The 25,527-nt window shown below is 33.5% G+C and overlaps 3 protein-coding genes, 1 long non-coding RNA gene and 1 pseudogene across 4 annotated transcripts in view; 3 read left to right on the top strand and 2 right to left on the bottom strand.

The window, feature by feature from the left end:
- The window catches only part of LOC125843877 (glucan endo-1,3-beta-glucosidase 2-like), a 54,931-nt pseudogene extending 49,906 nt beyond the window's left edge, over positions 1 to 5,025 (bottom strand).
- The window catches only part of LOC125843862 (uncharacterized), a 573,332-nt gene that overhangs the window by 532,523 nt on the left and 15,282 nt on the right, over positions 1 to 25,527 (top strand). Inside the window, exons 10-12 of the mRNA XM_049523084.1 lie at positions 18,211 to 18,615; positions 19,263 to 19,544; positions 20,533 to 20,947. Of these exons, the coding sequence (XP_049379041.1) occupies positions 18,211 to 18,615; positions 19,263 to 19,544; positions 20,533 to 20,947 (1,102 nt within the window). The remainder of the gene's footprint in view (positions 1 to 18,210; positions 18,616 to 19,262; positions 19,545 to 20,532; positions 20,948 to 25,527) is intronic.
- LOC125843921 (uncharacterized) overlaps positions 1 to 25,527 on the bottom strand; it is a 105,150-nt gene that overhangs the window by 66,599 nt on the left and 13,024 nt on the right. Inside the window, exon 2 of the long non-coding RNA XR_007444070.1 lies at positions 21,484 to 21,810. This is a non-coding gene — a long non-coding RNA (uncharacterized LOC125843921). The remainder of the gene's footprint in view (positions 1 to 21,483; positions 21,811 to 25,527) is intronic.
- On the top strand, positions 11,113 to 18,080 carry LOC125843863 (TMV resistance protein N-like). The gene is made up of 6 exons (XM_049523085.1): positions 11,113 to 11,627; positions 11,826 to 12,903; positions 13,698 to 13,800; positions 13,831 to 14,030; positions 15,136 to 17,051; positions 17,929 to 18,080. The coding sequence occupies exons 1-6, from the start codon at positions 11,113 to 11,115 to the stop codon at positions 17,933 to 17,935; spliced, it is 3,819 nt and encodes a 1,272-aa protein (XP_049379042.1). The 3' UTR covers positions 17,936 to 18,080.
- Positions 22,323 to 25,498, top strand: LOC125843896 (TMV resistance protein N-like). The gene is made up of 4 exons (XM_049523119.1): positions 22,323 to 22,412; positions 23,160 to 24,013; positions 24,175 to 25,078; positions 25,179 to 25,498. Exons 1-2 carry the CDS (start codon positions 22,327 to 22,329, stop codon positions 23,911 to 23,913), a joined length of 840 nt encoding a protein of 279 aa, XP_049379076.1. The 5' UTR covers positions 22,323 to 22,326; the 3' UTR covers positions 23,914 to 24,013; positions 24,175 to 25,078; positions 25,179 to 25,498.

Below are 25,527 nucleotides of genomic sequence, written 5' to 3'. Positions count from 1 at the left end.
AAAAATCTTTCCTATTATATCCTTGTGTTATTATGAGATTGTTTATTTCATGTAATTGAGTCAAGGTAGATAATCGGACCATAACACTACAATAATTTTTTTTTAGAAAATAACAACAAAGAAAAAGTGTGTTATATAAATTGAAACAATTTTTTTTCTTTTTTGTGCATAATTAATAACAAGAATTTAATACTACGCAACAGTTGAATAAAATTCATAGTAAAAAAAAAATGCTAAATCTTTATTTATTTATTTTTACAAATTTTAACCTGTATAATTATTGTATATGGCAACCGGATGTTGACAAAAAAGTTTAAACTTATCAAAAATGAAGATCTAAAAATATACTTATACAATTTTATACCAAAACCCGGATAATAATTAATCAAAATTGTTGTGGGACAATATTGTTTTTTGTAGGATTTTCTATTTCATTTAACTAGTTACGTTAAACATATGCATACATATACATACATATATATACATATACATACATATACATATATATATATATATATATATATATATATATAATTTTTTTTGAGGTATGACGTACCACTTTTTTTTGTTGGTAAAGTATATCTTAAACTTAACATAGATTTAAGACTACTTATATTGCTCAATAGTTAAAGCTTATTAAAAAAAAATATTCCAAGTGATTAATCGACGAACTACATTGAATAAAAAAAAAGGAGAAAAAAATATTAATGAAATCATTAAATTACACTAAACGGATTTGGAGAATTAAAAAGAACATTTATAATTATTTCAATATAAATAAAAAGAAAATTAAATTATAAAAGAAATTTAGGAAAATGAATAAAGGGATAATTTTGTCATTTAGGGGTCTTATCCAAGGTTTAACAAACCTTGGATTAGTTATCCCTCCATTTACTAGGGATAAAATAAGACCATGTATAAGGTATAAGCAATCCATGGATTAAATAAAATAATGCAACCAAACAATGTATTAGATGGATTAAATTTTAATCCATGGACTATTCTATTTAATACCTCCTACCAAACGAGTCCTAAGAGTGTTTACCAATGAGTGGCAAAATATCCCAAGATGGTTCCACCATCAGGGAAAAGATAAAAGTGTATTAGTCGCATTGCCTGAAAATTAGTAAGCATGTGATAACTTCTTGGGATTTGCTGTATGTTACTCTGGCTGCTTAATAGAAACCAGAGCTCAATTGTTATGTGGTAAAAGGATGCCGTATATCACGCAGTATCTTGCCTTATCCAACCATTCAGAAGAATTTCCAGAATCTGCTATTCGTTTTTTCTTAGTACCTTTTGCTCTCTTATGGGATACATCTACGGCAGAAGGAAAAACACCAAATCATTATAGGCGCATTATGTTATCTTTTTCGGAAGAGTTGAAGGAGTTTGGACTTCGTTTGCTGTATAAAGATGAATCTAAGCTTAAGGCCTTGTTTAAAATGACAGAAACTAATGATGAACCAACAGAGCATTGCGTCGTGAAAAGGAGGGGTCAATATGATGAAGCCATATGCTCTTCTTCTAAAGAAACGAAGGTCACAGCTCTAATATTTGTCTTTGAGAATCTGCAGCAACAACCAGTCTCTTCACAAACTTTGCAGCTCTTGTCTCCACTTCTGCTGAGCCATGGTGAGTTAACTGATGTGAACAAGCTTAAATTTTTGATGCTCAAATCAGATCCTAGGATCATACGATCTTAATTCAATTCGTACCTTAAAGTAGTCGTAAATCAAGAATTTGAACTTGAAAATTAGTGAACTCTTAAAATGAAAAGGTGAATACTTCAATTGATGCCATATAGTTAGTTTTAAATTTTTGATGCTCAAATCAGATCCTAGGATCATACGATCTTAATTCAATTCGTACCTTAAAGTAGTCGTAAATCAAGAATTTGAACTTGAAAATTAGTGAACTCTTAAAATGAAAAGGTGAATACTTCAATTGATGCCATATAGTTAGTTTTTCAATTTGAAAAGATGTCAGTATAGAGCTAGCACTTGCTATAAGGGCTTCTGACTATAGGCATTGGAGTCCGTCTGTCTGAGTATGTAAACTATGTGGTGGATGATAACAAATAAACCTTCTACATCAGTCAATTCTTCTTCCTGCTTTACCCGTCCAAGAATTTTCACGTAGCGTATCGGAAAACAAATGTTGCTTCTAAGTTCTATGCTATACTCAAAATTGGTTTTCGACTTGTTCATTTATGGTGCTTCTGTTTACATATTTCTAAAACTCTTTGGCTTTGTTGTGTGATATTTGAGCATCTATCAATCTCCTATAGGCGGTGAAAAATGGTATAGTTCTCAACTTACTTTGTAGTTGCTTCTACATCAACATTAATTCCTCAAGTAAGGGAAACATTGTCTGAGTTCTTCGTCTGATTATGTGTTGCATTAGCTATAGAACTAGTTTTTCCTCCATGAAGTAAAATTTTGGTGGGGTTTTCAGGTCTGTGAAGCTGCTGAGGAGTTAACTTAGGGGGGGGGGGGGGGGGGGGGGGGGGGGCAAGAGACTGAAGATGTGATAAAGTGAGCCTTTTTGGACCATAGTATTAACGGCATGGGAATTTTTGGATCAAAGTATTGTCATGAGTGATGTTTTTATTCAATTTCGCATAGTTTAAGGACATTTTTGAACTTTTATGGGTTTTTTTTCTTTACGCATAGTTTAAGGACATTTTTGAACTTTTATGGGTTTTTTTTCTTTAATTGAAGTGACACCTTGTGGAGTATATTGTGATATTGCAAATTGCAGAAACAGACAATAACAAGTAAAAAATAATGTAAAATGTCGCATGGCTAGCACCACCGGTTGCATCAACTCTGTCACCACCACCATTAGCACAGATACCATCGTTCACGGAAACAGACTCCAACATAACCGCCTTTTTGCAGATACCACATTTATTATTCTCAACATAGCTAGTTGATGATGATGAGTAAACACTAGTAGTAGTAGTAGTATTTACCTTACCATTTATGCCATCACGTATAACTATAGTAACATCTTTTGCACCACCACTTTTGCTTTGCTTTAAGAAGTGCAACTACTTGAGTTGGATGTGGCATGTCCGAGAGCTCCGTTGCAATGTTTACTCCAATAAAGACATCTGCATGGAAGATGGAATAATTGAACTAAATATTGTTCTCCCCTCAGCCCTCACTATATCCAAGTTCCAGTAAAAGGTCATAACTACATCTAATAATCAACAATCAATTTAATTCATCAATATGCTCAGATTCAAGAAGCGCATTCTATATTTCCACATGATAGTTTAACAAGAAACAGAGAAATGAGCTTGGACAGCAATACTTGAAAAATGTTGCTTTGAGCTTAATTATAACAATTGTTTTCTCTGTTACTAGCATCCAAATGAACATATTTTTTTGGTATAAATAAAGTAACTTATTTAAATATGCATCAATATTATATAATTTATGACTGTTGTGGCCAGACAAACTTGTGCACACCTCTCGACTAATCCGTATACCTAATACCTCCCATTAGCGTCGACACCAAATAACTGGTCACCAAAGTAGGTAAATTAGAAGAAATCACCTAGAGCTTTTTGTCTTGGTTTTAACACATTTTATTGACCTCTAAGCCACACCTCGAGTGCTGTTTGTGCATCAATTATTGAGGACTAGAAGCACAATATTCCACATCAGAATCATAACCAAGAGAAAATAACTTGAGAATGGAAAGCTGGGACCATGTACTTGGCCAACTTGTTGGTAATTTGGGAGCATGCCAATGTGGACTAGTATAAAAAAGCACATGAAATTAGTTGTACATCAGGTTCTTCCTGCTTTTTCTTTACATCTGAGATGTGTTCTATTCTTTGTTCTTTGTCTCACGCATGATTATAAATCTCAAAGATCTGGTTTTGGTTGCCTAACACATATATTTACTCTTTACTTGAGAAAAAGAAAAACTTTAACACAAGTGAGGTCGGAAGAGGGTAAGATATACACGGACCTTACCCCTACCCCTTAGTAAAATTCTTTCTATTTCTACTTTCTATCTCCACCAACACAAGTACGAGATGACTCTGATGACCAACGCTTAGATAAATGGGAAGAACTCAACCAACACCTTATTGTCTATGGAAATTCGGATGCCTCACATAGTTTTCAACCACTTCATTAACCACCACTACATCGGATGACACACCGTAGTAAAAGTTTCTCTTTTTTCCCCTCTTTTGATGGCAGGTGGCCAAACTAGCTACCGTGCACCAAAAGCGGTACCGGATAACTCTGTCCATCAATACTAAGGCAAATGGGAAGAATTCACCTAGTCACCTTAACTCCTTTCTCTATGGAGAATTGAACCTCACCCATATTTTTCACCCACCTCATTGACCACTAGATCAGGTGACACACCCAAATTAAAAAGTTGTACATTCAGCTCTATAGTTTGTACATGATTTTGTGTTTTAGGCCAAAACCCCACCTCCCAAAAAAGATTGTCAAGTCATTCACATAAATGACCAAGCAACTAAACTACATACAGAAAAAGACAAAAGGAATAGGAAAGTTGGAAACTTTACTCTTTAAACTTCTTCCTTCTCACCATATCTCTTCTCAAGAATCCCTAATTCATACTCCATCTCTTACATACACAACATTAAAAAATCCCATTAAAAACTATAATACTTACCTAACCCCTCTTAAAATGAAAGAAATGAACAAAATCTTGAAGTTTTAAGAAGGGTCCAACACATGCACAATAAAGAACAAGTTTTTATATCTTATCATACTAAAATAAAGACATAACCAACTAAAACAAACCAAAACAACACTTTCCATTTCAAAAACTATAAAAACAGCTCACCTTCATCAGCAAGAACTGCAGAAACTGCTAAAAACAGCAAGAAAAGCAAAGGTTTGTTAGTTTCCATTAAACCCCACTTGAGAAAATGGAAAAAAGTGAGAAAAATGAAGAGATTAGATAAGAAGAAAGAAAAAAGATGCTATCTAGGAACAAAGGGCAAGAAGTTAAAGTGTAGATAGTGGAAAGAAGAGAATATTGAAATGTAAACCAGAATCTCCAGAGTGAGAAAAAAAAGAGGAAAACAGAGAATGGAGCAAGAGTGAGGTGAAAAGATATTTAATTTGTAGTAGAAAGATAAAGATAAGAAGAAGAAGAAGATAGTATATTTTTCTTGTATACAGTATTTTTTTTTGTATCAATCACATGGATGTCTTTTCAGAAATTGAAATATCATTCCTTTTTTTATTTTTTTTATAAAATATTTATCTGTTTTATATCTCGATTAATTCAAATTCACGTGTAAAGTTTATTTTGTAAAGTCTCTAGATGAAAAAGAAATAACTGATCTCGTTATACAAATTTGAATGATACTCATCTCTTGAGCTAATTTTTGAGTATTGAGAATTAGGCTCAAACTCCATTTCTTTACGTAATATCAAGGTAGAACTCTCCCGATTGTGTATCGATATTGGATTTCATGTCAAGTCGTGAATATAAGATGGGGTATTGAAGAATCTCATAACACATAAAATGAAATACAAGTATTTTCTTTTTATGGATTTGAACAATCTTTCGTTTGTAAGTTAATTTTTGGAGATGAATTACGTTAAAAATCTACTTTTCTTATAATTCATTTAAGAAAAAAAATGTTCTTTAATATAAATCTTTTCGTACTCAAAATTTAAATACAAAATCTTTACTTAAGAACGGGGATATCTTATCTATTTCACCATGACCCACGGAATCAAACATATAATCACTTCATATTACTGTATATTTGTTTTTGTTTTTGCTTTTGTTTTTATTTTATTTTACTATGCTTTTAAGTTTGAATTGGAGTTAGATAGATTCATTAATTGAATGTTGTAGTACTATTCATAATTTATTAACTGTACAAAACAATCAGTACTTCAAGATTTTATTTTTTATCATATGAGAATATTGAAAACGAAATTTTGTAAGTTACTATTAAGTCATGTTATTATTATTATTATTATTAATTAACATAGAGAATTATTATTCCAGGAACAATATGAAAATGGCAAATCAGTGTGACCTACCAGTCAAATAACAAAACAATTTTAAAAAATTAAGGTTTTAAATACAAGCATAGCTTAAAAAGGAAAAGGACATAATAGCTTACTAGTTTCTAAGTAAATTATTTATGTATATTCTAAGTGATTATATTCTTTTTAATATAATGCAAGGTTAGAGCCTATTTGCGTCCAATATTTATATCAAATTATATTTAGTATGATTAAATATGTTTAATTTATGTCATTAAATTATGAAAAAAGACTCATTTATCTCATTCGTTAAAGATTTGGTCCATCTATGTTATCACCGTTTGAGAAAAGGCTCATCCATGTCATTGTTTCTCAACTAAAAATATTTTTGATTTTGCAAAATCAATTTTAACACATGGTCAATTATGATTAGACCACGTCATTAATTATATCATTTTTAAAAAGGGAAAGTGTTTATATATGTCATCGAACATCAAGAAAAGGTTCATCTATGTCATTCGTTAAAAGTTTGGTTCATTTATGTTATTTTAGTTAGTTAACAAATTATGACATGAATGAGCCTTTTCTCTAACAAAAATAGCATGGATGAGTCAAACTTTAACAGATGTCATAGATGAATCTTTTCTCAATATTCGATGATAAATTTGAGCATTTTCCCTTAATTTTATACATGAAGAGTTTTTCTTCTAACAAAACTACTAAACGTAATATCACTTATACAAAATTTAATATCGATATAACTCATCTCCAAACCAACTACCAAACGAGAGATATAGATGAATAAAAAAAATATTTGCATAGAAACAAACAAAAACACTTTGTAGGTAGCCGTTACAACTAGCTAGTAAATTTATCATGTTGTGCATGTTTGTTTGTTTGTGTTTATCAATGCATTTTTTTGACATGTAAATGTCCTAGTACATCGGACTTCTTTAAGACCAAAAACAGACATCAACAGTGCAAAGTAAAAATAAATAAAAAAAATTGTACTTTGTAGAAACTATAAATTAATATTAAAATATACAGCTGGTTCCCAACGGTCATATTTATTTAATCTTTTAAATAAAATATTTTAAGACAATTACTCCCTCCGTCCCTTTTTAGTTGTCCACTTTAGAAATGGCACACAGATTAAGGCAACAATGATTAGCACAGTGAAGTTATAATTTTACCCTTATGACAACTTTTCACTTCAAAATTACAATCACTTATTTGAATTCAAGTGAAATAAATTGGAGGGAAACAACATACACTTTTACAATTTTCAAGAAGTGTAAATAAGGGTATAATAGGAAAAAATTTGTTGTCCTTTCTTGATTTGTCAAAATGGACAACTAAATAGGGACAACTAAAAAAGGAAATATGGACAAGTAAATAGGGACGGAGGGAGTACATATGTAACTGCATTTTTTTTTCCTTTTTTCTCGTAGGATGTAACTAATGTTAACTTCTTCGAGGTGTAGGGGACTGGGGGTCAGAACTTTTCATGGGAAATTTATTTATTAGAAACAAATTTAGAATTTGAAGAATTTACTCGAGTCCAGGGTCTATCAAAATAATCTTTTACCTTTTTAAGATAGTGATAAGGTCTTTGTATATTTTATTTTTTTCAAACTCCGCTTTTGAGACTATACTGAATTTATTGTTGTTATTAAAATTTAACTTGCCTTTTGAGATTTACTGTATTTATTGTTATTGCATTGTAATTGTTAGTGATGTTAGATCGTATTCAATAGACTCTCGATTCATTCTAACTTATTACATTAAAACGAAGGAAGTATTAAATACCATTACGTAAACATCCAAACTCTAACTAGTAATGTGTGTCAAAACCCTACGACCACCATATTAAAATCTCAAGAAATATTTCCACCTCATTTGACACTTCTAAGGTGATTGGAGGTGAGATGGTCAAGTAATGAGAATTCGAAATACTGAGTAATAGGTAAAGTGATAACAATTTCGAAATAACATATGTGAAAAAAAATTATTAAAAAAAATCTTGCGTTTAAGAAACTAACACACTAAATTACCTCCAACAAAGGGTCGTTTAATTAAAAGTATACGAATTTTTTAATAGCTAAGTGACATATCACATATATATAATAAAATTAGTCGATATCACGATAATAAGATACACATACCAAATGAAGCAACAATAAAACCAACCTACCCTGGCCCCTACAATAACATTAATTGTAATTATCAACTTAGTTTTCTGTTCCAACTCATTTTCCCCCCATATATAAGAACTATTATTATTTATGTATTAAAGCACATCTTAAATTGTGTTTTAATATAATGATATTGATAATTTAAATAGAAAAATAGATTAATTGTTAGTGGATGTGAAACTCAGGGAAAAAAAAAGTGACTTTCAAGTATGTTGTTGATAATTAATTCAATGAATAAACTCACATTTTGATACGAGAGTTAAATTTACATATATTTTTCATACTCGAAAAGCAAGTTGTAGAGGACTAGGCGAGACATTGGAGGCAATTGATCTTCTCTCTTTGTTTCATTTTAAATATTGTTTTATTCCAAAAATAAAATTAAATTAAATGTTGCTTTAAAAAATCAAGACAAATTATTTATCCCAATTTTATACTTGCTATTGGGGATGTTGGAAGTAATTGATTATTAATACTTATTTTCCAATAATAACATTTGATCATTAAAATAATTAAATAAATTATAGGTTAGCACATACTATTTTCTTGAGTTAATGGTCAAATATATACTTAAACTCTCATTTTTCGTGAAATCATATCTCAACTATTTATTATTCAATTTATCTACATAAACTATTATTTCCTTTGTACTAAAATAAACTACGATAATTACCTACTTGTGCTAGTGCATGTTCTATTTTAGTTTTTTAAAAAGAGTGTCAAGTGATACTCCACATGACTAATACATTATTTCAAAACCTGATTTTATGCATTCAAGTAAATAGTTGTTTCTCATTCACAGATGTGTGTATATATATATATATATGTTGTTGCATGCGGTTACTTCTGATTTGAATAAGATAAAATGGTACTCCTTTTTCAGGGCTAATTGAGTTTTGAAGTGTCTTACGATTGAAAGTGATACCTTCAACGACTTTACTTGAAGACTGAAAGGCGTAATGGTGATTATCTTGTAATCCAAGAACGAAGGGAATGCTCTGTTTCTCAATGAAAATGAACTCTAAAATTACCTCTACTTAAACTTTTAAGTGTTGATTCATAGTTCAACAAATTCATCTTCATTTCTATAGTTCACTTGGATGTCTTTGTTTGCAAATGATGACATTACACACTCGTGCGGAGTATGGACACAATGAGTTACATCCATTGTTCTCTTGAATAATTATAACGAAAATAATGGATATTTCAAAATACATTTCAATGAGTATTAGAAATATTAAATACTCCTATTAATAATAAGAACATAACAAAGTTTACTCCTAGCAACATTATATAAATTTCACCCCTTTTGTTTGGTAAATTGCAAGTAATGATATATTTACCTTTTTAATAACAAATGTAAAATAACTCACATTTCAAATATTGTATTGATTTGTATTGGATTTATTTAGCAATAAATAACTTTTTCTCTAAATAATTTGTAAGCTAATTTATTTAAATAAATTTATTAGTACAAATATAACACAAAATTAAGAAAATAAACAAATCATTAAAATGATTTGATGGATATTTTTGTCTTTTCATAAATTATCTAATGATATTAAATCCTATGTATTACTGATGGTCTAATACCACCAAATGGAAGGTATTAGTAATACATCCATAATATCAAGTAGGGTGTATAGCTAATCCATGGATTACTTATACATAGGTCCAAAATTCCTACCAAGCATAGTATTAAATAATACATTATACATGACATATTTATGTTAATACTCCATACCAAAGGACCCCTAATAGTCCATCATGGTTTGCAATATTAGTGCACTTTGGGTCCTTCCCCGATTTTTTTGCCTATTTTTTAATATTGATTTTGTCCACAATTTTATATATGTAATATTCAATAGTCTTTTTATATATTTAGTAGAAATAATAACTCCATGTGAGAGAAGGTGAGAAGAAGAACACCTAGTTCTGTTCAGTAGATATATTATTGCAACTAAAATCGAGAGATTCACCACGTCGATTTCATGTGCAGTAACACAAAATTTCCTTTTCTTGCAACGTTATATGTCAAGGTATTTTTCTTCTCATCTTCTCTCACATGAAATTATTTTGTCTATTAAATATATTAAAAGACGATTGGACAATCAATGTTAAAAATAGACAAAAAAATTCAGGGAGTATTAAAAGTGTATGAATATGAGAGATTATTAGGAAATATAATGTGTGCATTAGGTGTGTGTATTAGTAATACCTTGTTTGGTACACTTCTTCTTGCCATGTATAACTAATGTTGCATTAGTTATACATTCTATTGTGTATTAAGTTGTATATTACTAATACCAAGTAATTCTAGGTATTAGTAATACATAGCATTTTAACACATGTATTAGATTAAATAATTACAAAACTAACCTCAAAGACTTTTAAATATTATTTTTCACAAAAATATTTTGACTTAAATGGTACAACTATTTAATATTATTTTTGAAAAAAAGAAAGACGAAGAAGAAGAGGAGGAGGAAAAGGAGTTAATGATGTTTTAGCAAAGAGCTTTGTTGCAAAGGAAGTGTAAAAATAAATAAAGTGTGAAGGATATTTTTGTAAATATATATTTTAAAATAAAAATTATGCAAGATTTATTATTTTTAGTATATCAGACCAAATGATGTATAAAAAATAATGTCTGCATAACTAATGCAAGATTAATACACCATATTTTACATTATTCTTGTACACTCTAGCAAACAACATTAATACTTTCATATGAAAATTTAAGGAGGAGTTTTAGTCTTGTTGAAGATAAGAGGGTATTTTTGGTTTTTTCTCGTTTTGGGGTGCCGCATACCGTAGATAAGTATAGAACATAGCAGTTGACTTGTGTATAGCCCATATTCATTAGAAACTTTCATTTTTGGAGCATCAATTAACTGACTGAAACCATGGCATCATCATCTTCCTTAAGAACTTCATGGCCGTATGATGTGTATCTAAGATTTAAAGGCAACGATATTCCTAGAAATTTTACAAGTGACTTGTACGAGGGTTTGAGAAAGAGGGGAATTTCCACTTTTCTAGATGATGATGATGATGGTGCTTATACTGCTGATGATTTAAAGCTAAGGAATAACCGATTGTATTTTGAACGAATCCCGCAAGCTATGGAAGAGTTTCAAGTTGCCCTAGTTGTTTTCTCAAAGAATTATGCGACATCAAGACGGTGCTTGAATCAATTAGTGACAATCATGGAATGCAACCAGAAAAACAGACCAACAGTCATACCGATCTTCTATGGTGTGGATCAAGCAGATGTTCAGAAGCAAAGGGGGAGGTTTGCAGAAGCATTTGCCAAACACGTAAAACGGTGTAAGTCTGATGAAGAAATGAACGAGGTGAGAAGATGGAGGACCACTTTACCTCAAGTGGCCAATCTCAGCGGTTGTGTTGTCCATGATAGGTGAGTTAAACTAACACATACACTGAAATGTAGAGAAGAATTTATCCATAGAACAAAAAATCTGTACCTAAAATTTTGAGTTTGATTTATGTGCTTGATCCATTTATCATAATTATATGCAGTACTCAACAATGTGAAGTATTCTCTTGTTGACTTTCTGATCTGTTTATATATCAACAATCTTTTTACTTTATGTAGGACCAAATCGAAATGTATTCAAGATCTTATTGATCAAATTTCATCCAAATTATGGGAGGCTTCTTTAACTTATTTCCAAAATGTTGTGGGAATAGAAACTCATTTGAAGGAAGTAGGATCCCTGCTAGAGATGGAAATTGATGATGTTCGGATTGTGGGTATATGGGGAGTTGGGGGAGTCGGTAAAACGACAATCGCAAGAGCTGTTTTTGATAGACTATCATCTCAATTTGATGGTGCTTGTTTCCTTGCCGACATTAAAGAGAACAAACATGGAATGAACTCTCTGCAAAATATCCTTCTCTCTGAACTATTAAGGGAAAAAACTAATTACGTGAACAGTAAGGAGGACGGAAAGCACCTGATTGCTCACAGACTTCATTTTAAGAAGGTTTTAGTTGTGCTTGATGACATAGATCACAAAGACCATTTGGATTACCTAGTAGGGGATCTTGGTTGGTTTGGCAATGGAAGCAGAATCATTGCAACAACCAGAGACAAGCAAATTATGGGGAAGGATAATGTAGTGTATGAAGTGACTACATTAGTTGACCATGAAGCTATTCAACTGTTTAATCAATATGCTTTCAGGGGAAAAGTACTAGGTGAGTTTTTTGTGAAGCTAGCATTGGAGGTAGTAATTCATGCGAAAGGCCTTCCTTTAGTCCTAAAAGTATTGGGTTCTTTCTTACATAAGAAGGACATGATTGTGTGGAGAACTGTTGTAAACCAAATAAAGAGAAACACTAATTCAAATTTTGTTGAAAACCTCAAAATAAGTTATGATGGGTTGGATCATGAAGAGAAAGAGATATTTCTAGATATCGCATGCTTCTTAAGAGGGAGAAAAAAAAAAGAGATCCTGCAAATTCTTGAGAGCTGTGGTTTTGGAGTTGATATCGGATTGAAGGTCCTAATTGACAAATCTCTTGTGTTCATCTCTGAATATGATACAATTCAAATGCATGACTTAATACAAGAGATGGGTAGATATATAGTGAAAATGCAAAAGGATCCGGGCAAACGTAGCAGAATATGGGACGCTGGAGATTGCGAAGAAGTGATTATCAACAACACAGTAAGTAGGCTAGACAATGCAATAATAATCAATTTCTAGTTTGCATATTCTAAAAACATATAGGGCAGTCAATTCCAATTATGTGTTCTATTGCTTCATATTCTTGCAGCTACGTCATTTTGGTCGTTAATTTTAACAGAAGAAGCAAAAGTAACAATAATTGCCTCGCATAGTTAATTCGTCTATCTCATGTTATTATGCCATGACTTAGTATAGTGGCTACTTAATATGTTTTATCCAATTTCATTCTTTGGATTAGCTTGTAATTTGTATGACATTCTGTACATACTAACTCAATCAGTAATTTTATTTTTTTAAGCTAATATCACCCAGATATTTACCCCGAGTAACTTTCTATTAAAAAAAATCCTCAAATGAAGAAAATACAACTGAGGGCCATAACTTAACTTGGTACGAATCCTCAGCCCGAAATTCCCTTGATCATTGATTACTTTTTTTAATTTAAAAGATGACAATTATTGGTACTGCTTCAATTACAATTTCGTTTTATCAGAGCATGGAAAACCTTTTGACTCGACTCTAAAACACTTCTCAAAAAATGCGTCATTAGAAAATATAATTAATTGCACAAAGCATTTCTCTTAAGTGGCATATTTCTTAAGAAAGACCTAACTAATATTGTACCCTATGTTTCAGTGCAATTATAAATAATACAAAACATGACAAAAATTTGCATGTGAGGAGTATAGTAAGAAAGTAGTGATATTGGTAATTAGCGGATTGTACCCTGCATCGGGAGTTATGATTTTGTTGACTCATGATCTTTTTACCAGGGGACCGAGGCAGTGGAAGCAATCTGGTTTACTTGTTTTGAACAACTACACTTTAATGAAAAGGCAATGAAAAATATGAAAAGGCTGAGGATACTATACATATGTGATGATGGGAATGAAGATGATAGGTTAGCTTCCTTCTCTTCACATCCCTCTTTGATGGATTTGGAAATTGTACCCCGGGGTTCCAATGGGTACCTGCCCAACAGCTTACGTTGGTTTGTTTGGAATCACTCTCCTTGGGAGTCATTGCCAGAAAATTTTGAACCCACCGGGCTTGTTCATCTTGATCTCCGGTGGAGTTCGCTGTGGCATTTATGGACAGAAGCAAAGGTACTGTTTTATTTGAGATACTACCTATTTTCTTTTGTACTAGAATTATGATGCTTGTGTTTAAATGAAATAGGTTATTATAATATCTTTATGTCTTTTTCTTTTAAATTTTTGCATCATAATTTTAACTAAGAAGCTCAATTTTAAAACTTGTGTTGTTTTAATTACTCTCTTTGTTATCATTTATCCTCCTGAGGAGTCTCAGGTTGAGATCCACACTGCCACTTGACATTTTTTGAAATAATAAACACACACACACATCTTTTCTAGTTTTGGACCAAAATTTTAAAATACATGCTGGAACTCCACTACTTGGGCTAAAGTTTTTCATTTTACTAAAAGTAATGGAGTTTCAACCAGTTTTTTCCACTGGCTTGGCCCGAAAAAGAAAAATGCAATGCTGAAATAAATAGTCATTGCATCTAAAGAGGAAATAAAAAGAAAACACAGCTGGAACTCTACTACCTTGGCTAAATCTTTTTTTATGTGGATAATCAAATGAAATTTCAACCAACTGTTTTTACAGATTTGGTCCGGATAAAAACAACACACAATTAGAATAAATGGTCATTGCATCTAAAGAAGAAATAAAAACAATTACACAATCCATTATTTTGGCTAAAACATTTTTTTTTGGCTGAAAATAATGGAATTGCAACCAAGTTCTTTTATATACATATTTTGCCCCCCAAAATACATACTTGAAATAAATAGTCACTGCATCTAAAGACGAAGCAAAAAAGAAATATGCAGTGGAACTGTATCATTTTGGCATAACTTTTCTGTTCGGCTAAAACAATGGAATTCTAGCCAAGTTATTTTGCTATAGATTTGGTCCCAAATAAGAAAAATACACAATTAAAGCAAATAGCCATTACATCTAAAGAATAAAAAAAATATATACAAATTTGGGTTAAAATGTGCATTCTAAAAAATAAAAGCAAGATGAGATTTGCGAAAAACATCTCACAGTAAGCTAATTTTTCAATTAAACACAGGTCATTTGATTCATAGATAAACCCACTAGCTAAATCTAAATCCGGGGCAGCTACTGTTGTTGTTTTCCTATATATCTCATTCTTTATGTATTCTGAATATATTGCAGCATTTGCCGTCTCTACGGAAGCTAGATCTCAGCTACTCCAAAAGCCTAAAGCAAACACCAGATTTCAAAAGGATGCCTAATTTGGAGTATTTGAATCTGGAGGAATGTTCGAGTCTTGAAGAGGTTCACCATTCCCTAGGTTGTTGCAGAAAACTTATTGAGTTAAATTTGCAGAGTTGTGGACGCCTAAAGAGGTTTCCATGTGTTAATGTGATATCTATTGAATGTCTGCACCTAGATGGTTGCTGTAGTTTAGAGAAATTTCCAAGTATCCGGGGGAAAATGAAGCCGGAGATAAAGATTCACGTGGAACGCTCTGGGTTAAGGAAAGTACCATCAGCTGTTATTCAGCACCAATCTAGTCCTACAGAGCTAGATTTGAGTGGCATGAAAAACCTTGCAACACTTCCACGCAGCATTGTCGAGTTGATAGATTTAGTGAAGCTAAAAGTGTCCTACTGCTCAAAGCTTGGAAGATTGCCAGAAGAGATAGGTGATTTAGAAAACTTGGAGGAGCTTCATGCCATAGGGACTCTAATTTCACGACCTCCGTCTTCCATTGTCCGCTTGAACAAGCTTAGATTCTTGACCTTTGCAAAAAATAAATCAGAAGATGGAGTGTGCTTTGTGTTCCCTCAGGTGAATGAAGGGTTACTCTCATTGGAAGAACTGGATCTCAGTTACTGCAATTTAAAAGATGGAGGACTTCCGGAAGACATTGGATCCTTATCCTCTTTGAAAGAGCTGAATCTCGAAGGAAATAATTTTGAGCATTTGCCTCAAAGCATAGCCCAACTTGGCGCTCTTAGATCCTTGACCTTATCATATTGCAAGAGGCTTACACACCTGCCACAATTTCCACAGCAATTAGATACAATAACTGCGGATTGGAGCAATGATTCAATCTGTAATTCGTTGTTCCAGAATATCTCATCATTGCAGCATGACATCTCTGCTTTAGATTCCTTGTCACTAAGAGTGTTTACAAGTTGGGGGGAGGATATCCCACGTTGGTTCCACCATCAGGGAATGGATACAAGTGTATCAGTCAGTTTGCCTGAGAATTGGTATGTATCAGACAACTTCTTGGGATTTGCTGTATGTTACTTTGGAAACTTAAGTAACACCAGAGTTGACTTGATTCCCTTATGTGATGATGGGATGTCTTGGATGACCCAGAAACTTGCCTTATCCAACCATTCAGAAGAATTTCCAGAAACTGCTGTTCATTTTTTCTTGGTACCTTTTGCTGGCTTATGGGATACACCTACGGCAAATGGAAAAACACCAAATGACTATGGGCTTATTAGGTTATCTTTCTCTGGAGAAATGAAGGAGTTTGGATTTCGTTTGTTGTATAAAGACGAACCAAAGCTTGAGGGCTTGTTACAAATAAGGGAAAAAAATGAATCCATGGCATCATCTTCTTCTACTGTTGGATCGTCACAGTTGCTTCAATGGAAGTACAATGTCTTTCTAAGTTTTAGAGGTGAAGATACCCACAGAACATTTAGGAGTCACTTGTACCAAGGTTTGAGAAACAGGGGAATATTCACCTTTCAAGGTGATAAAAGGCTAGAGCGTGGCGATTCGATCCAAGAAGAACTCTTGGAAGCTATCAAAGAGTCTCAAGTTGCCCTCATCGTTTTCTCAAAGAATTATGCTACATCGAGGCAGTGCTTGAATGAACTAGTGAAGATCATGGAATGCAAGGAAGAAAATGGACAGTCTGTCATACCTGTGTTCTATGATGTGGATCCATCGCATGTTCGGAACCAAAGGGAGAGCTTTGCAGAAGCCTTTGCCCAACACGAATCAAAGTATAAGGATGATGCTGAAGGAATGCAGAAGGTGAAAGGATGGAGGAATGCCCTAACTGCTGCTGCAGATCTAAAAGGATACGATATTCGTGACGGGTGAGTTAAAGATACATAATTGCTTTCTATGATAGAAGAAACAAAATTATTTCCATTCAAATTTGGACGCTTCACTACCTACGAAACTGAGTCAAACATAATGATTATATGTTTCTTAAATAATTTTTTCATATTTTCTAAAAATAGAATAATTATATCTGTAAGAAGGGATAGTTCCTATAAGTTTTATTGCTCACTGACATTGTTTGGTAGATAATGTTTTAATTAGCTCTTCAAGAGTTCGGTTTTATCAGTAAGAAGGCATAGTACTGTCAATTAAAAAGACATCAAAGAATGATGGTAGATTATATATGTTTCTATCAGTAAGAAGGCTATCAATTCAATCAGAGAGAACACATAAAAATCCTCATAAACTATTCAAGTTTTGAAACTTTCATATAGATTGTTGCGGTTACCCTTAACATATGAAATGTTTACTAATACTTGACTTTCTCACATTCTCCACAATCACTCTTCTTATTTATGTAGGATTGAATCTCAGAATATTCAACAGATTGTCGAATTGTGCAATAATGCTTATTCTTCATCTTCTTTGCAAGATGTTGTGGGAATAAGTGCTCATTTAGAGAAACTAAAATCCCGACTTGAAATAGAAATCCACGATGTTCGGATCGTAGGGATCTGGGGAACAGGCGGAATCGGTAAAACGACAATAGCAAAAGCCATCTTTCATACTCTATCTTATCAATTTAAAGCTGCTTGTTTTCTTGAGAATGTTAAAGAAAATGCCAAAAAGAATCAACTTCATTCTTTACAAAATACCCTTCTCTCGGAACTGTTAGGAATAACAGATGATTACGTCAATAATAAGTACGATGGGAAGTGCATGATTCAGAACAGACTCTCTTCTATGAAGGTGCTAATTGTGCTTGATGACATTGATGAAAGAGATCATTTGGAGTATTTAGCAGGTGATGTTGGTTGGTTTGGTAATGGCAGTAGAGTTGTTGTAACAACTAGAAATAGAGATTTAATAGAGAAGGATGATGCAATATATGAAGTGCCTACACTACCTAATCTTGAAGCTATGCAACTGTTCAATCAGCATGCTTTCAAAACAGAAGTTCCTGATGAGCGTTTTAAAAACATCTCATTGGAGGTAGTAAATCATGCTAAAGGCCTTCCTTTAGCCCTCAAGGTGTGGGGTTCTTTGTTGCATAGGAAAGGCCTAACTCAATGGAGAAGAACTATAGACAAAATAAAGGAAAACTATAGTTCAGAAATTGTTGAAAAACTCAAAATTAGTTATGATGGGTTGGAGCCCAAAGAACAAAAGATATTTCTGGATATAGCTTGTTTTTTCCGAGGAGATGAAAAACAGAAAGTCATGCAAATCCTTGAGAGCTGTGATTTTGGAGCTGAATATGGATTGGATGTCCTAATTGAAAAATCTCTTGTCTTCTTAACTGAAGATGATACAATTGAAATGCATGACTCAATACAAGCTATGGGTAAATATATAGTGAAAATTCAAAAGGATGCGGGCGAATGTAGCAGAATATGGGACCATGAAGATTTTGAAGAAGTGATGGTCAACAATACAGTAAGTAGGCTAAACAATACAATAGTTTTCAATTTCTAGTTTTCATATTCCAAAGACATATAGGGTCAATTCCATTATTTGTACTTCTTACTTCATATTTCCGCACTTAAGTCACATCAGTTTTTTACTTTAGTAGTAGAAGCAAGCAACATTAATTGTCTAACACAGCCTAGTTCGTCAACTAACCACTTTAATTAGCACTGCCTAATTTGTTTTTTCTTATGTTACTAAGCCTTGATTTAGTTTAGTAGCCACTTACTCTGTTTAAGCCAACTTCTATTTTTGAAATAACTTGAATTTTGTAAGACATTTTATATATACTAACTCAATCAGGTATTCACTTTACCGTTGAAATTACAAGTTATTGGCACTACTACTTTACAATTTTATAATGTCACTGCATGAAAAAACTCTCAGACTTGACTCAGAAGCACTTCTCAGAAAATGTATAACTCCATTAGAAAATAGAATTGTTGAACTAATTGCACAAAGTATTTCTCTTAAGCAACATATTTCGTTTAAAAGACCTAGCAAATATAGTACGCTAATTTGGCACTGCGAGGATTGAGGAAGTAATCATATTGGTGATTGGATTTTATACGACATTTGAAGTTATACTTATGTAAAGAAATGATCTTGTTTACCAGGGGACCAAGGCAATGGAAGCAATTTGGTTTCGTTATGATGAGAAAATATGCTTTAGCAAAGAGGCCATGGAAAATATGGAAACACTTAGGATATTATACATATGGTCCCAAGATTGCTCCCCTTGCCATGATGGCTCCATTGAGTACCTGCCCAACAACTTGCGTTGGTTTGTCTGGAATCACTTTCCTTGGGAGTCATTGCCAGACAATTTTGAACCCAAAAGGCTTGTTCATCTTCAACTCCGCTTCAGTTCACTGCGTTATTTATGGATGGGAATAAAGGTACAATAATTAAATTCTTGTTTAATTTTATTTTCTCTCTAACTATCTTTGTCCTTTAGTGATGCACAAATACTATTTCTTTCAGCCTGTTTTATTTGATATACTTTATATTTTGGCTTGTTCTGAAATTATGATGCATGTCTTTAAATGAAAAGAAGTTGTTAAATCCATAAACTCAAATTAGTATATTTTAAGTAATTTTGGGTTATTCTCATATCTATTACTGTAAGCTCTTTTTGTCGTTTTTCTCCCAAATCTTCCTAATTTAATATTAACTTATAAGAAGCTAAGTCGTTCAAACATTTCCCTAGCAAGATATGAATCTCATCCTAAGATTGCATGTAGTGCACTAGTGGGACGGAAGGAATACTTGTTAAAACATGAAGGGTAATTATAGAAAAATACAATGTTGAAATAAATAATCATTGCATCTAAAGAGAAAATAAAAGGGCAAATTACAAAAATCACATACTATTAAGGCAAAATTACAATCTATTCCTTAAAAGTTTATAATTACAGAAATCCCTCAAACGGATATAATAATATAAGCGCTGATACATTAATCTGATACGCTTGATACATTAATCGTTAAGTAAGATACATTACATTTTATACATGATACATTAATCTGATGTACATTTTATACATGATACACTAATCTGATGTACATTTTATAAATGATACACTAATCTGATGCGCGATATACAATAATATAAGTGTTGATACATTAATCTGCTGCGCGAAAATGAGGAATTTTGGAGATTTGTAATACTTATAGGGGATAATGGTAATAAGTAAACTAAAAGGTGGAATTTCTGTAATTTTTCCAAAATAAAAAGAAAACACTGTTGGAACTCTACTTCCTTGGCTAATTTTATTTATTTATTTGGATAAACGTACTGAAACTTTAGCCAATTTTTTTGTATATATTCTTTTACCTGTCTGTTCTTGTTTTTCTTTCTCATCCTTTTTCTGTTCTGAATTGCAGCATTTTCTGTATCTACGGACGCTAGATCTCAGCCGCTCTAGAGACCTGATGCAAACACCAGATTTCACGGAGATGTCAAATTTGGAGTATTTGGATTTGGGCAATTGTATTAATCTTGAAGAGGTTCACCATTCCCTGGGATGTCCCACAAAACTCAAGAGGTTAAATTTGATATATTGTAGACGCCTTAAGAGGTTTCCATGTGTTAACGTGGAATCTCTTGAATATCTGGATCTAAAGTTCTGCTCCCGTTTAGAGAAATTTCCAGAAATCTGCGGAAGAACGAGGCCAAACTTAAAGATTAAGATGTGTGACTCTGAGATAAGGGAACTGCCATCATATATTGTTCAGTGCCTAACTCTGAGACATTTGGATAATCTTGTAGCTCTTCCGAGCAGCATTGGCATGTTGAAAGGTTTGGTTATTCTTGATGTGTCAAATTGCTATAAACTTGAAAGCTTGCCGGAAGAGCTAGGCGATTTAGTAAACTTGGAGAAGGTTGACGCATCAGGGACTCTAATTTCACGACCTCCGTCTTCCATCGTCCGCTTGAACAATCTTACATTCATGAGTTTTGCGAAACAAAGATATAACGTAAGCCTTGAAGAGGGAATGTACTTTGCGTTCCCTCAAGTGAATGAAGGGTTACGCTCATTGGAAGATCTGGATCTCAGTTACTGCAATTTAAAAGTTGGAGGACTTCCTGAAGACATTGGATCCTTATCCTCTTTAAAAGAGTTGAATTTCACTGGAAATAATTTTGAGCATCTTCCTGGAAGCGTAGCCCAACTTGGTGCTCTTCGATCCTTGGACTTAAAAGAGTGCAAGAGGCTTGAAGAGTTGCCAGACTTCATGGGGATGCCAAACTTGATGACGTTGAATCTCAGTATAATTAACATTGGGCATTTGCCTCAAAGCATAAACCAACTTGGTGCTCTTCGATCCTTGGACCTATCATATTGCAAGAGGCTTAAAGAGTTGCCAAGCTTCATGGGAATGCAAAACTTGGAGACTTTGAATCTGTCAAATTGTATAAATCTTGAAGAGGTTCATCATTCCCTGGGATTTCTCAAAAAGCTCTGTACATTAAAATTGACTAATTGTAAACGGCTTAAGAGGTTTCCAGCTCTGTGCATTGATTCTCTTGAGTATCTGTGTCTACGGGATTGCTCTAGTTTAGAAAAAATTCCAGAAATCCTCGGAAACATGAAAGTGGAGTTAGAGATTCACATGCTCGACAGTGTAATAAGGGCTCTAGGTTTTAGAGGTTTTGAAAACCTTGCAACACTTCCGAGCAGCATTTGTAAGTTGAAAAGTTTAATCAGCCTAAATGTGTCGGATTGCTCTAAGCTTAAAAGCTTCCCAGAAGAAATAGGAGATCTAGAAAACTTGGAAAATCTTGATGCTAGAGGTACTCTAATTTCACAACCTCCATCTTCCATTGTCCAGTTGAACAAGCTTAAATTTTTGAGTTTTGCAAAACAAAATTCAGGAGGAGGTCTCGTAGATGGAGTGTACTTTGTGTTCCCTCGAGTGAACGAAGGGTTATGCTCATTGGAACATCTGGATCTCAGTTACTGCAATCTAATGGGTAGAGGACTTCCGGAAGACATTGGATGCCTACACTCATTGAAAGAGTTGTATCTCTGTGGAAATAATTTTGAGCATTTGCCTCGAAGTATAGCCCAACTTGGTGCTCTTCGATCCTTGGACTTATCAGACTGCAAGAGGCTTAAAGAGTTGCCAGGTTTCAGGGGAATGCAAAACTTGGAGACTTTGAATATGTCAAATTGTATGAATCTTGAAGAGGTTCCTCATTCCCTGGAATTTCTCAAAAAGCTTTGTTCAGTAAAATTGACTAATTGTAAACGGCTCAAGAGGTTTCCAGTTCTGTGCATCGATTCCCTTGAATATCTGAATCTAGAGAGGTGCTCTAGTTTAGAAATTTTTCCAGAGATCCTCGGAAGCATGAATTTGAAGTTAAAGAGTGGGTTAAGGTGCCTAGATTTGAGAGGTTTAGAAAACCTTGTAACACTTCCGAGCAGTATTTGTAAGTTGAAAAATTTGGTGGAGCTAAATGTGTCGGCATGCTCAAAACTTGAAAGCTTACCAAAAGAGATGGGGGATTTAGAGAACTTGGAGTGGCTTGATGCCAAAAATACTCTAATTTCGCAACCTCCGCCTTCCATTGTCTGTTTGAACAAGCTTCATTTCTTGCAGTTAGCTAAACAAAAATCAGAAGTAGGCCTTGAAGATAGAGTGTACTTTGTTTTCCCTCTGGTGTCTGATGGATTACGCTTGTTGGAGATTCTGAATCTCAGTTATTGCAATCTAATAGATGGAGGTCTTCCGGAAGACATTGGATTCTTATCCTCTCTGCATGAGTTATATCTCACTGGAAATAATTTTGAGCATTTGCCTCCAAGCATAGCCCTACTTGGTGCACTTCGATCTTTGGACCTATCAGATTGCAAGAGGCTTAAAAAGTTGCCAGGTTTCGGGGGGATGCAAAACTTGGAGACTTTGAATCTGTCAAATTGTATGAATCTTGAAGAGGTTCATCATTCCATGGGATGTCTCAAGAAACTCTGTACATTAAAGTTGACTAATTGTAAATGGCTCAAGAGGTTTCCAGTTCTGTGCATCGATTCCCTTGAATATCTGAATCTAGAGGGGTGCTCTAGTTTAGAAAATTTTCCAGAAATCCTCGGAAGCATGAAAGTGAAGTCGGATATTCACATGTTAGACAGTGTGATGAGGGATCTAAATTCCATGTATCTTTCACTTCCACGTTCCTTGTCTCAGGGTATCGTTTCCTTGCCGAATGCCATCTCTGCTTCAGATTCCTTGTCACAAAGAGTGTTTACCATTGTGCATGGTGGGAGTAAGATCCCAAGTTGGTTTCACCATCAGGGAATGGATGAAAGTGTGTCGATCGATTTGCCTGAAAATTGGTATGTAAGTGATAATTTCTTGGGATTTGCTGTATGTTACTCTGGCAACCTAATTGACATCTCAGTTGACTTGATTCCCTTGTGTGATGATGGGATGACCCAGAAGCTAGAATTATCCACCATTCCAAATTATGATTCAGAATCATCCGACGGTTTAGAATGTGGTACTGAACCTACTATTCATTTTTTCTTGGTACCTCTTGCTGGCTTATGGGAAACATCTAAGGCAAATGGAAAAACACCAAATGATTATGGGCTTATTACATTATCGTTCTCCGGAGATATGAAGGAGTTTGGATTTCGTTTGTTGTATAAGGATGAACCAACAGAACATTGCATTGGGACAAAGAGGAACAGATATGACGATAGTGAACACCATGATGAAGCAAGCTGCTCCTCTTCTAAGAAACAAAGGTCACATTTCTAATATTCATTGGAGCTGTCTTTGAGAATCTGCAGCAACAACCAGTCTCTTCAGAAACTTTGCAGCTCTTTCCCCGAAGCGCAGAATTTTGGCTTAAATTTAGGTATACCTCATGATTAATTTTTTTCCTAGTTGGTAGTGAAATTCTGTTCAACTTTCTTTGTATGCAATTCTCTCCTATTAGCTACAAAGTCTTCTTCCAATTCTTAGTAATTTTTCACTTCTTTTCCTTTTTGTTTTCTCTATTCTTTCCTCTATTGACAGGAACTCATCAATGGGTGATGGACATATCAACAGTGAGTTTTGTCGATTGATTCTCCATCTTGTGTTAAGCCATGATTAACCATGGTGAGTTAAAGGATGTAAACAACTTTATTTTTTCCATACTCAAATCAGATCCTCGAATCATTCAATCTTCACTAAATTCTTACCTTGAAGTACTCACAAGTGAAGATTTTTTTTCCAGATAGGTACTCACAAATCAAGAATTTGAACATGAAATTAGTGAACATTTAAAGGGTCGTTTGGTATGGGAATGGGACAGACAAAGATATCTCATAGGTTGGGATATCCCAAGGGATTAGTTAACCCCCATTTATATGGGATAACTTATTCCATCGTTTTAGTACAAATGGTGGATACATAATTCCGGTACTAACTAATACCCTTAACCAAACATAGAATAAAAAATCCTGTATTTTATCCTGGTATTATTATCTCTTATCCCTCATACCAAACGACCCCTCAGAGTATTGGAAACAAATTTCTCTTCAATTCTATGTTATACTCAAATTTGTTTTTCAACTTGTTCATTCGTGGTTCTTTTTACGATTTATTTGGCTCTAAAGTGATTCTCTGAAATCAAGTATTTTTGGTTTCTTTATTTATTTCACACACCTTTTTCAGTGAAAATGAAGGACTAGGATTTCCCCTTGGAATCAATTATCATATTTGTTTTGAAGCATCATTTTTTTCTTAGCAGATGAATTCTTCAATTGCTATTTCTTTGTTCAAATTGGGCAATCGGAGTTTTTGATAAGGACGTATATCTAAAACCTCTTTGACTTTGCTGTGTGATGTATGAGCATCAATCCCCTATAGTCGGCAAAAACTGAAATAGTTCTCAGCTTAATTTGTAGATGCTTCTATATCAGCATTAATTTCTCAAGTAAGGGAAACATTCTCTGAGTTCTTTGTTTAATTATGTGCTGCATTAGTTACAGAACTAGTTTTTCCTCCATGAAATAAAATTTTGGTTGGGTTTTGAGGCCTGTGCAGCTGCTGAGGAGTTTATGCAGCAGTTGCTACAGTGAACTAAGCAGGAGCAAGAGACTGAAGATGTTGACGAAGTGAGCACTCTGGATTTAATTTATAGAACTAAATTTGAATGATACAGATGCTTACTATTGTGATGGCTATCTTATCCGAAAGAACCAACTCTTGTGTACTCTTCATCAGAAACTGATGTTCACCATGTTACTTGCGAAATAATTTTCATTTTGAAAAAACCAGAAGTTTCTTAAACATTACATAACTTTAAAAGCTTTATATGGGATGACTCAGTTTAACACTTTTAGTCCCTCTATCCTAAATTGAACCTCCACATTTAACTTGTCA

Source organism: Solanum stenotomum, chromosome 11, assembly GCF_019186545.1.
Source record: "Solanum stenotomum isolate F172 chromosome 11, ASM1918654v1, whole genome shotgun sequence".
In the NCBI taxonomy this organism is placed as follows: Eukaryota; Viridiplantae; Streptophyta; class Magnoliopsida; order Solanales; family Solanaceae; genus Solanum; species Solanum stenotomum.
The sequence above is the reverse complement of the archived record's forward strand: the minus strand, read 5'-3'. Positions and strand labels throughout refer to the sequence as shown.